The 13460-nt window shown below is 39.7% G+C and overlaps 2 protein-coding genes across 3 annotated transcripts in view; one reads left to right on the forward strand and one right to left on the reverse strand.

Moving 5' to 3' along the window:
* Window positions 1-2019: 2019 nt before the first annotated feature.
* LOC148840097 (PH domain-containing protein DDB_G0274775) lies at window positions 2020-4384 on the reverse strand. The gene is made up of 2 exons (XM_088908311.1): window positions 4218-4384; window positions 2020-2712 (listed from the first exon to the last, which is right to left on the reverse strand). The coding sequence occupies exons 1-2, from the start codon at window positions 4380-4382 to the stop codon at window positions 2494-2496; spliced, it is 384 nt and encodes a 127-aa protein (XP_088764437.1). The 5' UTR covers window positions 4383-4384; the 3' UTR covers window positions 2020-2493.
* Window positions 4385-4644: 260 nt separating this feature from the next.
* prkd3 (protein kinase D3) overlaps window positions 4645-13460 on the forward strand; it is a 105237-nt gene continuing 96421 nt past the window's right edge. For both annotated transcript variants that reach the window (XM_088909237.1, XM_088909238.1), the window contains exons 1-2: window positions 4645-4890; window positions 6211-7180. In XM_088909237.1, the coding sequence (XP_088765363.1) occupies window positions 6887-7180 (294 nt within the window). In that variant the 5' untranslated portion in view covers window positions 4645-4890; window positions 6211-6886. The remainder of the gene's footprint in view (window positions 4891-6210; window positions 7181-13460) is intronic.

The following is a 13460-nucleotide window of genomic DNA, read 5'->3' on the forward strand; positions in this document are numbered from 1 at the left end:
TAGAAACAAATTAAATAGAATTTGGAATTTCATTTTTCTTAAATCATTAAAAGTGAGATAAACTCCTCAAAGCTGAAACTGGTGTCATGTTAGTATCTGAATAGAGTCACTATGCCCTGTTGATAATATTCAGAATATAATTTTTTTAATCAAATTCTGTGTGGTTTGATTATATAACTATTTGGAAAACATTTTACTTCAGTATTGTTTGTTATATTGGAGTGTTGCACAAGACTTTCAAGAAAACAAGAGTTTTCTAAATCATACAAAAACCTTACATACAAAAAGAAAGAGAGCTAATTACTTATCTCTTTAATAACATGTTTTATATCTTATGTCTCTGCAACACAATTGTTTTTAAATAAAGATCTGTGCAAAGGGCTTTAATATCTTATGGCCAGTTAACTGATTTTATTGACCAAACAAATATATACAGCGCCTTGCAAAAATATTCAGGTTCCTGCACAGATTTCAAAATTTGATAACTGATACTTTAAAGTTTTCAGTGATAACACTGTGTAGTAGCAATTATTTGTTATGTGAACACCCTACTTCACACATTCAAAGCAAAAAACAAAGGTGGTAATATGAAATGAAAATGGAAAAGATAAGACTGAATAAGTATTCAAACAGTTTAGTGTGGCAAAACAAAATTAATTTCCCGGATACCCAAAATTACAACAAACCACATAATTGAGAAATCTCTGTCTGTGTGCAACAACAGTGGTTAGGATGATTACAGAATATGTATACCTATTTCTGTAAGGTTCCTTGGTCAGCGAATTTGAGGTAGAGACTCGGCTACTGTATGAGGACCAAGAAGCTTTCAGAACAACTCAACAAAAAAAGTATAAAGGCACAGATTAGCAGAAGGGTACACAAATGATCAGTGTCTGGATATCCCTGTGAGTATGAACTACTCCGTCAATGAGAAATGCAAGGTGCAGTGTACCACCCAGACAATCCTTAGATCGACCTGTGCCTTCAAACTGAGCATCTGAGCAAGGATCGAACTGGGTAGGCATGCTACCGTGAGGCCAGTGGCTAAGATGGGGGAAAATGTTGAATCTATGCAAAAACTTAAAAAAAACTCCTGGTGTTACAATAAGTCATCCTTAAGCCACTACAGAGATCTTGAGCAAATACGTCAAGTGGAGCAGATGGAAAGTGCACAAAGCTGACGGCAACGTTAGTAGAGACTAACTCAAAAGGTTTTGCGGCTGTAATTGCTAGTATTTAGTTCACCAGTTTAAATAATTATGCACTCTGCACATTTTTTCGTCTTATGTTTTTACTGACATTCACAATAACCCATCTCATCCTTAAAGTCTTTTTTTTCCCTTCATTTTCTGTTTTTGATTTAGAATTAATTTAGGGGGATTTGAAGAATTTTCTCATTTTGACATTACACTGTTTTGTGTCAATGGCAGAAAATCCCAATAAAATATATAGATTTCAAGGTAACACAATTGAATGTGAAAAATTTCCAAGGGGCACAAATACTTTTGATAGCCACTGTGTACCATTTCATAATTTTACAAAATGTGACACCATATGATGGGTCTGATTGCTTTTGCAAGGCACAGTAAATGGAAATTTGAAACAGTATTGATATTATCCTGATCTGTAGCCATTAATTAAAGAGGATAGCATATAAAAAAATGATAAACAATTAAGCAGTAGGTGACACTTTTAAGACCTTGTTTGATTATACAGCAGTTGATGATATTTTGCATACACTTACAAATCGTGCATACACTTCTTTAGTTTTGGGTTAATTTACCTAATTTTACTCCACTGTGTACACACTTTGAGTTTATTTTAGAACTCACAGTAACTTATTAAACAAGTTGCAGAACAATTATAGGTCATTTATAGGCATGGAACATGTCTGTGAAAATTTCCTAAATGTAATCCAGACACTTGTGGTGTGTTTACTGGGTAGTGAAGCTTCTTAAAATGCACCAGGAAATGTCTGCTCTAACCATGAATTTTTTAAAGAAAGTCTCCAGCAGTGGAATGTTGGATCTTTTATTTAATATTTAATAACAGTGTACATTTACAATTAAAACCGATGACATGCACAAACTTTGTCGGTGACAAAGATAGAAAGGGCCTATGGAGTCGGTATGCTTATATATATAAGACCTGAGCAATTTCAGTATGCAAAGAAAGGAACAGTAACCATCCACTGACAACTTGAGTTTTTAATTCCCATGTTGAAAGGTCATCAGTTCCATAATCAATAAGTGTGTCACATCTGATAATATTTCTGCTACAAAAATGAATATAAAATCAATAATTCTTTAATGATTTATCTAGCAGCAAATCGCATACATTTCTCGATGATGATTTAATCATATAAAAACAGCAATGGGAGGATATGGTGGAGTGTAAACCTGTTTTACCCAGTACTGCCGAATGAAGTGGGCTGCGAAGGACCCAGGGCCTCAGCTGAAAGTGCTCCGCGGTGGGCGAGCACGGCCCTCTCTGCTACTGGATGGCACAGGCGCGGAGGTGGCGCGCGTCGGAGGAGCCCAGCATCACCTCGCAGATGGCCTGCATCCACTCCTGCTGCTCGGCCTCGCTGCCGGCTCTCAGGAAGAACGTCCTCTTGCTGTCCTTTGGAGTCACTGTCCAGCTGTACTGGGTGTCCCGGCCATCACCCGCCCTGATGTTCGCACCAACCATGTTGATAGTCTTGCGGGGGTCCTGGGCGAGAAAACACCTTTTAGGTAGGGTGAGATCACCTGTAAGGCCAATGGACTACGGGAGAGAACAGGCTCTTTTACCTTCTTCTTAAAATGACTTTACAGGCTCTCCCTCCATTCCGCCTATATTGGAATCGCCGGGACGATGACCTTTGTTCCCTTTAGTCAAAGGAGTGGAATTGCCCCGTATTTCTTAACTCATAGCACCCGTAGGACCACCAGTGCTTTGATGGGAGGAGAGATGCAGCTCTCCCTGACGACCCTGTGAACTGAGGACACTCTCACTCATCCCCCAGCGGTTTCTGCCACCAGCTTGATCAACTCAGTCGCGGACAGTGAGGCCACAGCCCGTGCTCCACCTGTCCGTGTCTGCATTGAAGTGCTACAAGCTGTGCTTTCACTAAGTGCCTTTACTGGAGGAGCTGTCTGTGAGTCCCGATACAGACATCATTAACCCTAGGGCATGTGCTTTCAACACACGTATTCTGGCAAGGAAGGAACTGGTCAGATACAGGAATGAGCCAAAACCCCTACACAGCGACTAGTGTTTTCACAGACCACGATGAGCACTAATCCTGTGCAACCAGCTCTCAATCAAAGCCCACAGCTGACGTTTTAAAGAAAGTGATACACTGTAATTTATTAGTAACACTGATATTTTTGTTAGAATTTTAGGTTAACGTCTATGGAGCCAGTTAACTTATTTTGATGACGTTTTTGGTTGTAAGCCACGCAACCTTAGTAGGTCACAGTCCATTGCAATAATTATTTTATAATACAGTACCATATGTTTAAATGATGATGCATTTTGTATATTAATTTTCTGCCTTAACTCATAAGTGTGTTACAAAAGTGCTTAAGAACGAAATGGAATTGGCACAGCAGGGATTAGGGTGAACTGAAGCACATAATACTGACAATAAACCTCTTAAAATCGCAATTCTTTGGTTGATAACCATCCGCGGGTAATTGCAAAGTACAGGGTAATCACCGACGTTTTCAAACACTTACAGAGAGCAATGGTTTTGTCTCAGTGCTTGCCTTTCGGCGTGTTCGTTTAATCCTTTTGCTGGGCGGCTGTTTCACCTAGATGAACTCGGATATTCATTATTCAAAATTCAGTTTCTATTGATGAAACCTGTTTCTCAAATAACCTTGAGAAACACAACACACTTCCGCCTGACATCTCATGGGACATTAATGAACGGTAGGCTAGTTTGTGGTATTGTGTCTCTGGCCGCCCTTCATAACCTTAGTAACAAGGGCGAGAGAGCCAACCAATGAATGGTAAATACCCGCAGTATTGCACAAATTAATATACAGGGTTCATATCTTTTATTTGGTCATTGTGGTGGGGACTGATTAACTGTTTCAGCTTCAGTTACAAGCGCGTGCTGAAATAATGGCTTGCCCTGTTGTCTTGGAAACGCCAGCGAGTCGCTCTCGCGCAGGGCTGCCTTCCAGGGCCACTGTAAGGCGATCCCACCGTCTGACTGTGTGCCTTACCTCCTCATTATCCCCATACAAGAGCTCGGTTTCTTTCAACACAAACCACGCAGGCTTCCAACGGTGGGTAAACTGGGTCCGCTTAGATAACCATCCCTTCTTAACCCGTATTGTTCCGTTTGTGTTTTCGGCTACACCATTAGAGGTCGCAGGCACTACAGCCATGGTTGGCAAGAGCGAAGCTCGCACATAACGGAAAAGTTGTCTGCGAGGAGCATGCGCAGTGCGCTGCACAGGAACCCCCCCCCATCTTGCGCTGCTCGCCGGGATATGTAGTTTATTTGTCTAGAATTGCTGCTCCGCCTGGCTAAAGAAGCGGGGTCATGGAACTCCAACTTCCAGAAACGCTTGCGTAGTCTTTTCTAACTGGAGGGGGGGAGAAAGTCACAGCTGGAGGGATAATAAGATGCGCATGAACTAGCGAACTGCCTGTGGAAAAAAAAAGAAAGTTTTTAAAGCGGGGTGAAGTTTAACGTACGACCTCTGTGCTCGGTTTTATTTTCTTGTACGAGTGCATCTTAGCAGGTGGAGAACTGGGGGATCATTTTTGAGAAGTCTTAAAAAATATCGCTGAGCATGAAGTCTCCTAATTTCGTTTTCTGAGGGGTTGCTGGAATTCAGAGTTTCTGCAGCAGCAGTCTTGCCAAGGAAACCAACCGCCCTTTGGAGAGAGGTAATGTTAGTTCTTAAAGCGGTGCTCCCTTTGGTAACTAATCTAGTCCGTTCATTATTCGTGTGCCAGAGCCCTGGCCTTTGTATGTGTGTGCGCTGCATGTAGGAAAATGCATTTTAGCAATTAATTGAGTATTACCGAGGAGGTTTGATGTGTGTCAGCTATCCAGTTGGAAGTGGGAGGGTCCAGATGTGGCACCGGGTCTCCAGATGTGAGATGCCGAGTAACTTTGCGCACAGAATTTGACTACAGCACGTTCCTCTGCTGTTGGTAACCAAACGTCTTACTACTGTATTAACGATTTTTTGAAGGCGAGTTGTGTTTTTTGTTTGGAAAACGAAAACAACTTCTAACTAAACAATACATTAACTACATGATACCATTCCGCCTTTTTATTACAACACTATTGTCGTGAAACAAGGGGGAAAACGTGGTTGAAATAGCTTTTGCTTAGCTGATGGATAAATGCCACGTTAATTATTCTTTTTTTTTTGTTTAAACCTTGCACCATTCAAACGTTTATTTTTTTTTTGTGAAAAATGTAACAACACCCCATGTTCTATATATAAGTTTTGAGCACGTTTACAATATCTGGGCAAACTTTGTTAATTTGATATCCCAAACTTAAAATCCAACTACATGCAGTGGATATTGAACGCCTTTTACTCTTCAAAAACGAATCTTGCGACACGGGTTAAGATTTACAATAAAGAACTATTTTGTTTTAAAAAATGCAAGCGGTATAAACCAGATATTTAAGATATTATTTGTGACTTGAATCACCTGTTTTATCAACACTTGTAAAGTTAAAACTACAGATCTCCAAATAAAAAAAAAACATCTAATGAGATTCATGCAGAGAAAAAAGATTGCTACACCCCAAAAGCACGAAAGTTTGGGTTGTATTCAGCAGATCCCATCGCCACGGCTTTAAATGATCACACTTTCAGAACGAGAACAATCTGAGCTGCACCATCATATGGTTAATATTTATCTGACCATTTACGAGTTCTTTGTTGTCTAAATTGTTGGGGGGGGGACAGCGAAAACAAAACCAAACCACTTCTTAACTTCTTGGTATTCATATTGTGAAAATGGTGCTCATCCCTGTAGCAAATTTCGAGATAGAAATGGAGATTGAATGCAAAGTTTAAGGCATCTTCTTATGGCAGCTTCGTGTTGTACAGGAAAGGCTTCATAAACTCTTTCGCGCCTGGAACCATTACGGAGACAACACGCACATTCTCCCAACTCCCAATTAACGAAATTTCCCCTCGTCTCCTGTCTCTTTCTCTGTGTCTCTGGGCTATTTGTTGGTAGGTTTCCGGTGGTGACAGCAGGCTGCAGCTGTACTGGGCGAGAACGACCGTCCTCTGAGAGGAGAAGGTTTTTTTTCCCCCATGTCATTGAAAGAAAGGCGTAGCTCTAAAAACAACGGCGTTTCGGAGGAGGGATTCGCCTCGACAGGTTTTTTTGGGGGGTGGAGGGGGAGGAAAACTTTTTCTTCCCTCCCGTAAACGTGCCGAGAAGGGCTCCCTCGGACGCTCGCCTGCGCCCCCTCCGAGAAGCGAGAGGATGACGGGCTGCCGCTGACTCACCCCGACTTGTCCGGCACCCTTCCTGGGCAGCGGTACGACTTGAAATCCCAACCCGGGACCCCCGTTGTGTGCTCACTGAATAACCTGGGGACTTGGAGGACCAAAGCCGAAAATGTTCTGCTGTGCGAGAAAGCGGCGCTGTTGATTGGTCCCGTTTACACCAGTTTGTTTCTTTGACAGCCACCCCACCCCACAAAAGTTGCCTTCACTTAACAAGCATCTTCAGTAACCCTCCAAAGAGATCATGGTACCACAGCCCAGCTCTTTCTGTTGAAGTTCGAGGGGGGTGGGGGTGGGGTGGGGCTTTCGCCTTTCCTTTATCATCATTACGACCTGCAACATACTTTTTTTTTTTACACGGTAATCATCTCAAAATTTAAAAAAAAAAAGACCATCCAATGTCTGCCTGCAGCAGCTCATCTCCTCCATCCTTGCCAAAGTCATACCCACACTCTCAACACCCGTCTGCTCCACCGACTCCTTCGCCGTCGCCCAGCCCGCCGGCGGGGCTCTACAGCCGCCTGTCCAACGGGAGCCTCAGCGCCCCAAGTCCCACCAACTCCCGGGGCTCCTTCCACGGGGTGTCCTTCCTCCTCCAGATCGGGCTGACCAGGGAGACGGTCACGCTGGAAGCCCACGACCTCTCCATTTCCGCGGTGAAAGACCTCGTCTGCTCTATCGTGGACCAGAAGGTAATTCTGCTACTTTATCATCCTCAAAACCATCGCCCCCCTCCCCCCACTTTTATTTTTAATTTTTAAAAAGAAACACCTGTTTTATGAATTTAAATGCAGTCAGCGTTTTTATTCGATTACCTGAGCTCTGGGGGATTTATCATTTTTTTTTTGCCTGTCCTAAAAAAAATACAGATGGACAATTTGTTCTTTTCTGTGCAGCAGGTTAGTTGTTGAACTCATATTCCTTCTCTTGATGGGACTGCTGCTGGATGTTGGTAACGTCCGCAGCATCTTGAAGTACAGTACCTGGAGTCGTGTGTCTGTACAGAAACTCCTGGATGTGTTGGGGTACTGTTTTCACTGTCAAATATCTTTTCAGGAAAAATGAATGTGAGGTTTCTAGAATTATGTGATCGATATCCTATCATGCATTTAGCGATTTTCATCTGAATGCTTATGTGAAACTTAAGAGTTTTGTGTCCACTGGCTTTATAAATTATGATTGTATACCGTGAAATGTTACCCATTATTTTATTTTAGGCTACCCTGTCACATTGTATACTTGGCAGTCATGGTAGATTCACCAACAATAAAGACAGGTGATAGTGCATAGAAAAAATGTCTTGACATTGTTTAACAGAACAATGTATGGATATTACCACAATCTCTCCCATTGTTAAGAACAATGTTAGCAATTTTTCCATTTTTATAAAATCTCTGAAACTTTGTGGACAAAAATAGGGGCTTGTCTTTAAAACCAATGGTCTTCCCTTTCTCTGAGATCAAGAAAACATTTAAAGATTGTTTGCTGTTACCTGGAAGCCCACATGGACTTGGTTTAAACTTTTTTGATGGCGAGAACTGTATTTTCTGTCCTTTATCGCGTTCTTTCGCCCTGTTTTACAGACAGGCTTTTACGGTACTGGTCTGCCTCCATGCTTGTCTTCTCTTGAGGCTGTGGTCTCTAAACCGTGCACAAAGCCTGGATTTCCCTGTGGTTCCCATTCATTCAACAGCAGCTTTCTTTATGTTTGTTGTTTGACCATTCTTTTCAGTGCTTCAGCCAGCGTTAACAGTAGGCCATATTTAGTCACACTGTTTGGCGGTGTCGTTTTCCTTTCTTGAAGGAAAGGTTAAATGCTAGTGTTGCCTGTGTTTAATTTCAAGTAAGGAAAGGAAAGTGCCATTTGGAAGGTGAAGTCTGTGCACTCCTAAAACTTGTATTCTGATCATAATATATTTTTATAGAAAACTCGTGAAACTGGAGTTCTGCTGTACAGTAAGTGTTGTGTCCCTCCCTCACATTTGATGTACAGATGTTCTGCAGCACATAGCCCCGATGTACAGTGCCACCTCCTTCAATTCAAGACCGCTGTGTAAGGGTCCTCATATTCCTTTCTGTCTTTTGTTTTTATTTTTGTTTCAATTATTCTATGACGGCGGCACAGTTTATACTTTGATCCCTAGGAGGGCAGTGGTTGTTTTGCCGGAGAAAGGGCATTATCTCCGCAAAATAATTAGTTCAAAAGATTTTTGTTCCTGAAGCAGGTCGTGGGCGCGCTCGTGCAGTTATTCCAGTGGTGTCCAACACGCTGGCATTCCGAAAAGATTACTTTGTTTTTTTATTGCGCCGTAACCGTGATGGAAGAGAATGTTTTTGAAAAAGACAGGAGGACGTTGTGCGTTGAAAGAAAAGGAAAACGAGCTGAACTCTGACACGAGTGGTTTGAAAGGCAGATGCTTGTGGTTTTCGTATTTCTGTGTTTTCTTTGCCTTTATTTTTCTGTGAGCAGACACCTGTATCTTCTACTCTGACTCGTGCAATGCAAAAAAAAGTCTTCAAGTAAGGTGCTCAAACATGCAGAGCTCTGATATAAACTTTGCACAGAAGAGTATAAACATCAGGCACAGCTGCTTCTTTCAGGCTGGATCAGCAGTTAGTTCTCCTGTTTACTTGTCGGACAGGAAAATAAGGAAGCTTATGATGTCACTCTTTACTTCTGCCTTCTTTGCAAACTAGACTGGTGTTTCTAGGAAATGCTGCATTGGTTTGGATTTTGCATGTCTTTTTGATATACGTCTGCAAATGCAATTTATTTTAACTAGGAAATGAATTCAAACTGATATTTGAGTCAGTTAGGGTACTTTAAACAGGCTTAACAAAATGAAATCTGATTTGCAGCTTTTGATACAGAGTATTAGAAAGAACACAAAGCTGAGCTATCTTAGTTTTATAGAAGTTTTATCTATAGAAGTTTTCTTCTAGGATGGCTGGTAGTCTGAAACAAAAGGCTCTCTCTAAACATGAATTTTAAAAATAGGTTTTAAGGTGATTGTTTTTAGCATTTTTAAAAATGCATTTTCTGAAGCTTTGTTTTTAATTATTCCTATACTGTCTTTTTATAGTATTCAATGTAATTTGTTTTGGGAGTAAATTTGTTGATCTCTTTAAGCGTCTATGTTTACTGTGTTTAACGAATAGATCCAAACTAAGTAGAAGACAATCAAGTACAGGGTTTGACAGAAAAACTTTTTTTTTTAATTACAGAGAAAAATTACTCTTCAGTTGTGTAGGAGTCATTTGAGATAATATCCTTTAGTAATTCATCAGGCCTTATTCTGAAGTGAAATAGGAATTGTAGAACATACTACATTTGTGGTCACACCAATCCTCAGAGTATGCAATTTTGAACCGTGAAAGGTTACATCAGGCTTTTGTGGAGCTTAGATACAATCAACCCATATGTTGGAGTCACACAGCTGCCATTCTTTTTATTCAAAGTACTGTATTTAAACATAAAAGTGTATAATTTTTAGAATGCTTGCTAAAGATAATGGGAAACACTATGGTAGCTTCAGTGCTTGTTCAATTTGTAATCATGCTTTTTTTTATTGAGGCCAAAGAGTAGTGTTTAAAATTGGATGGGGAATTGTTCTGATGCTCAGTTTAGGAAAGGCTTCATTGCAAGATGACATTCCTGGCCTTTTCCCTCACTCTATTCCAGTGTGTTTTTTCAGTACTGATTGCTGGAGGTGGAGAAAAGCATGTTCTTGATGCTCTGAATCACAGAATGTACGTGCCTGTTTTTATACATGAATGTCTTTGCTGTTTGTTTACATGTCATTATTCAGAATATGCTGCCATGGAGTTGTTACATGCACAAATGAGTGCAGTGCTTTGCAGAAATACACAATGTTTCTTGTGATCAGTGTGTTTTGGATCTTTAGAAACTTTTTTTGCATGATTTGTGATTGGTACTGAAATCAAAGCATAGACTAGAAACCAAGAAAAATGCAGGGAATCACATCTTGTACCTTAAGAGTTTTAAATCCATCACTGAAAATAAAAATTCTCTAAGTAGTGTTTAAATGCTGATCCTCACCCTACCTGGGGTGTCCACTGAGCATTTCCACGTACTCTATCTGAAGTTCTCTGGGCATACGATTTTGACATGTTCCCCAAACCAAAAGGAATAAGTGTGAAACAATCAAGACCACAAATAGAAGCACTTGCATTTGAATGAGTTTCAATCATGCTTGGGTACTTGTGTGATCCGACTGACTCAGTTTTGGAATACAACTGTCGCGCGGTGTATCGTGACAACAAGACACCCCGGAGTTTCTGAAAAAAAAATTTCAGCTAGGATCACGAAACCACTTTTCTTCAACTTGACTTGATTTTACACTCTAAACTGTCCCCTTCCAGTGACAATTTCCAGGATTTTACATTTTGATTTAAATACAAACTGGTACACTTGCGTTAACTGTTGCAGGTGCTTAATGGAAACAGTCAGGCTGTAAACATAAATGTTGAGTTTCATTGAAATAGTGATTTGAATATAATTATTGGTCATCCTGATGAAGGATCACTGTTTTTAAATGACAGTTAAGTGTGTGCCCAGCATTATTTTTACTGTTCGTGCCAAATATAATTTAATGGAAATATCTTAAATTGATGTAAGCAATCTTTTATAACCCTAAATTACACAGCTTTTAAGGGTAGGTGTCTAACATTGAGCACAAAATGGTGAGTTTTATATCTGGAAAATACCATTTACACGCGTACAGTGCTAGCATATACAAGGGATTGGCCTTTCCACTATGCCTTGTTAACACAAGGCAAGAAAAACAAAACATTTCATACAGAGAAAGGGAAATTTGGCAAGAAAAGTAACACACGAATTCTGAGGGTGACAGTGAACATGGAGACTTGCAGGCTGAAAATGGTTTCCAGAGGTTTTTAACTTTTTGCAACATCTTTTCAGACATCAGTTTAATAAAAGAAGTTTGCTTTGGCTGCAAGTCTTTTTGGTGATTTAATGATATTTCAGCATGATTGCAACTTTTTAGAAGGTTTTAGAAGACGGACAACTTGTTACAGGATTACTTTTGAAGGCACCTAAAAGTGTCATTACCGTGTAAAGGCAGAAAATGTAACATAACAGCTAGCTATCCATTTGATTATAAGCATTCAGACTTCTTCTTTCAGATGGATTTAGTCCCTTTTATCTCTTAGAAATATTGTATATTTAATTAAAGGGTAGGTTAATTAACAAGCATCTTGACAGACCCCGCAATAAATTCGGGAATGTCCGATACATGTTTTATTATAAATACACAGAGCAGTTTTTGCTTTTTGTGTTTGTAAATCATAACAATAATTTAGTCATCTAGTCTGCTTGACATGGTTTTGGGACCTTGAAAACTTTCTAATAAACAATTACGTTGTTTCTTTCCTGTAACGGTCATCAAAGCATCTGAGGAGGAGGTAAAGAAATTCGAAAGTTTGTAAATATTTTTTCTCCAAGATCAAAACAGTATTAGTTTTCAAGTAGGATTCCAGTTTGTAATTGTTTCTTGGTGCTTTAAAGAGTTGGTTCTTTATACAAAAACAGCTTGATCTTTTTGCCTAGGAATTCTTTACCTTGCTTTAACAGAGATTGACATACTTTAATGGGCATGGTACTGCAGATAAAATCTAGACACACAATATTTATTCAGTGTAAACTACATCTAGGAACTTGGCTTTGACTATATGGTTGCCTTCAGCCTGCTGCCGGTCTAGGCTTTATCACACTGTAGTGCACTTGACTTAATTTACTCTGGCTTAACAGTCCTGCGCATGTCAAAGGAGTGAAGCAGAGAGCCTGGGCATCGTTGGCAAAAAATGAATGAAGAGTATAGCTGAATTATACAGAATGTACAGTTGGAACAACCCTGCTGGTAGTTGTTGTTGTTGTTGTTGTTGTTGAGGGGCAACCTTGCTTCAGCAGGCCACTGCACACCAGCTATAATGTGTACACTAATGTCACTGGCTGTGATTCTCTCTCTTTTAAATACTGTTTGTGAAAAAGATCTTTATAAGTTTTTGTTTTGCTGTTGTAGTTCCAGGAGGAGGTCTGGAACTACATTTCCCAAAAATCTTATCGGGGGGGGGGGGGTGCAAAGGTTAAGTGTTATGGAGAAACGAACATCAAAATGCAATTGAGGATTTCTGCAGGTATATGGATCTTGAGATGGTTGGTGGCACCTTAACGAATGCAGAGAAACTGTGAAAACCAGTACACAACTCTTAAAAATTATATTAACGCTTAATATCTTGACTAATAAACAGCAAGGTACAGGGCAAATTAGTGCATGGTGTTGAGGAATACAAACTTGTTAGTTTTAAATAGTATTGTTTGGACTGGTGTAATAAATTATTTATAATTAGACCAAAAATTGACAAGCACACATGGCCTACTGCAAGTTATATTATGTAATAATAATTTGTGATGAAGTTTTGCACATGTGGTATATCATAAAAGAAAACCACATTATACAGTATGCCAGAAACACAAGTATGGTGTTGAAAAAGATAATTCTGCTAATTGGACCACACCCAAGATATGCAAAATGCCTTATAAATCTTTCTCCTTTTTAAAAAAATATTTCCATTACTTTTAGGGCAAAAAACTCTCCTGTTGTATTGGCATCAAGAGTCATCACATTATTCGCATTATTTACAGTGGTACTTCAGTCAAGTTCAAACTGTCTGTCAGTTCAACAGTATCAGGAGTGCAGTCCTTACTGAACTGAATAATAGAATAATGTAATTCCTCATTTCTACAACTTTCAAGAACATACACTAAATAGTCACCCTATCATAGTGACTGCTCAGTACTGCACATCATATTTACAGATTTATACCTAATATTAAAAGAATAGAGATTCTTATACAGATATTGATTCAATATTTTTGCTTTGATTTTAATAAATCAAGCTGACTCAAGTGTTCTAGAAGCACTGAATCTTC

Source organism: Atractosteus spatula, chromosome 2 (genome assembly GCF_055471065.1).
Source record: "Atractosteus spatula isolate fAtrSpa1 chromosome 2, fAtrSpa1.hap1, whole genome shotgun sequence".
Lineage (NCBI taxonomy): Eukaryota > Metazoa > Chordata > Actinopteri > Semionotiformes > Lepisosteidae > Atractosteus > Atractosteus spatula.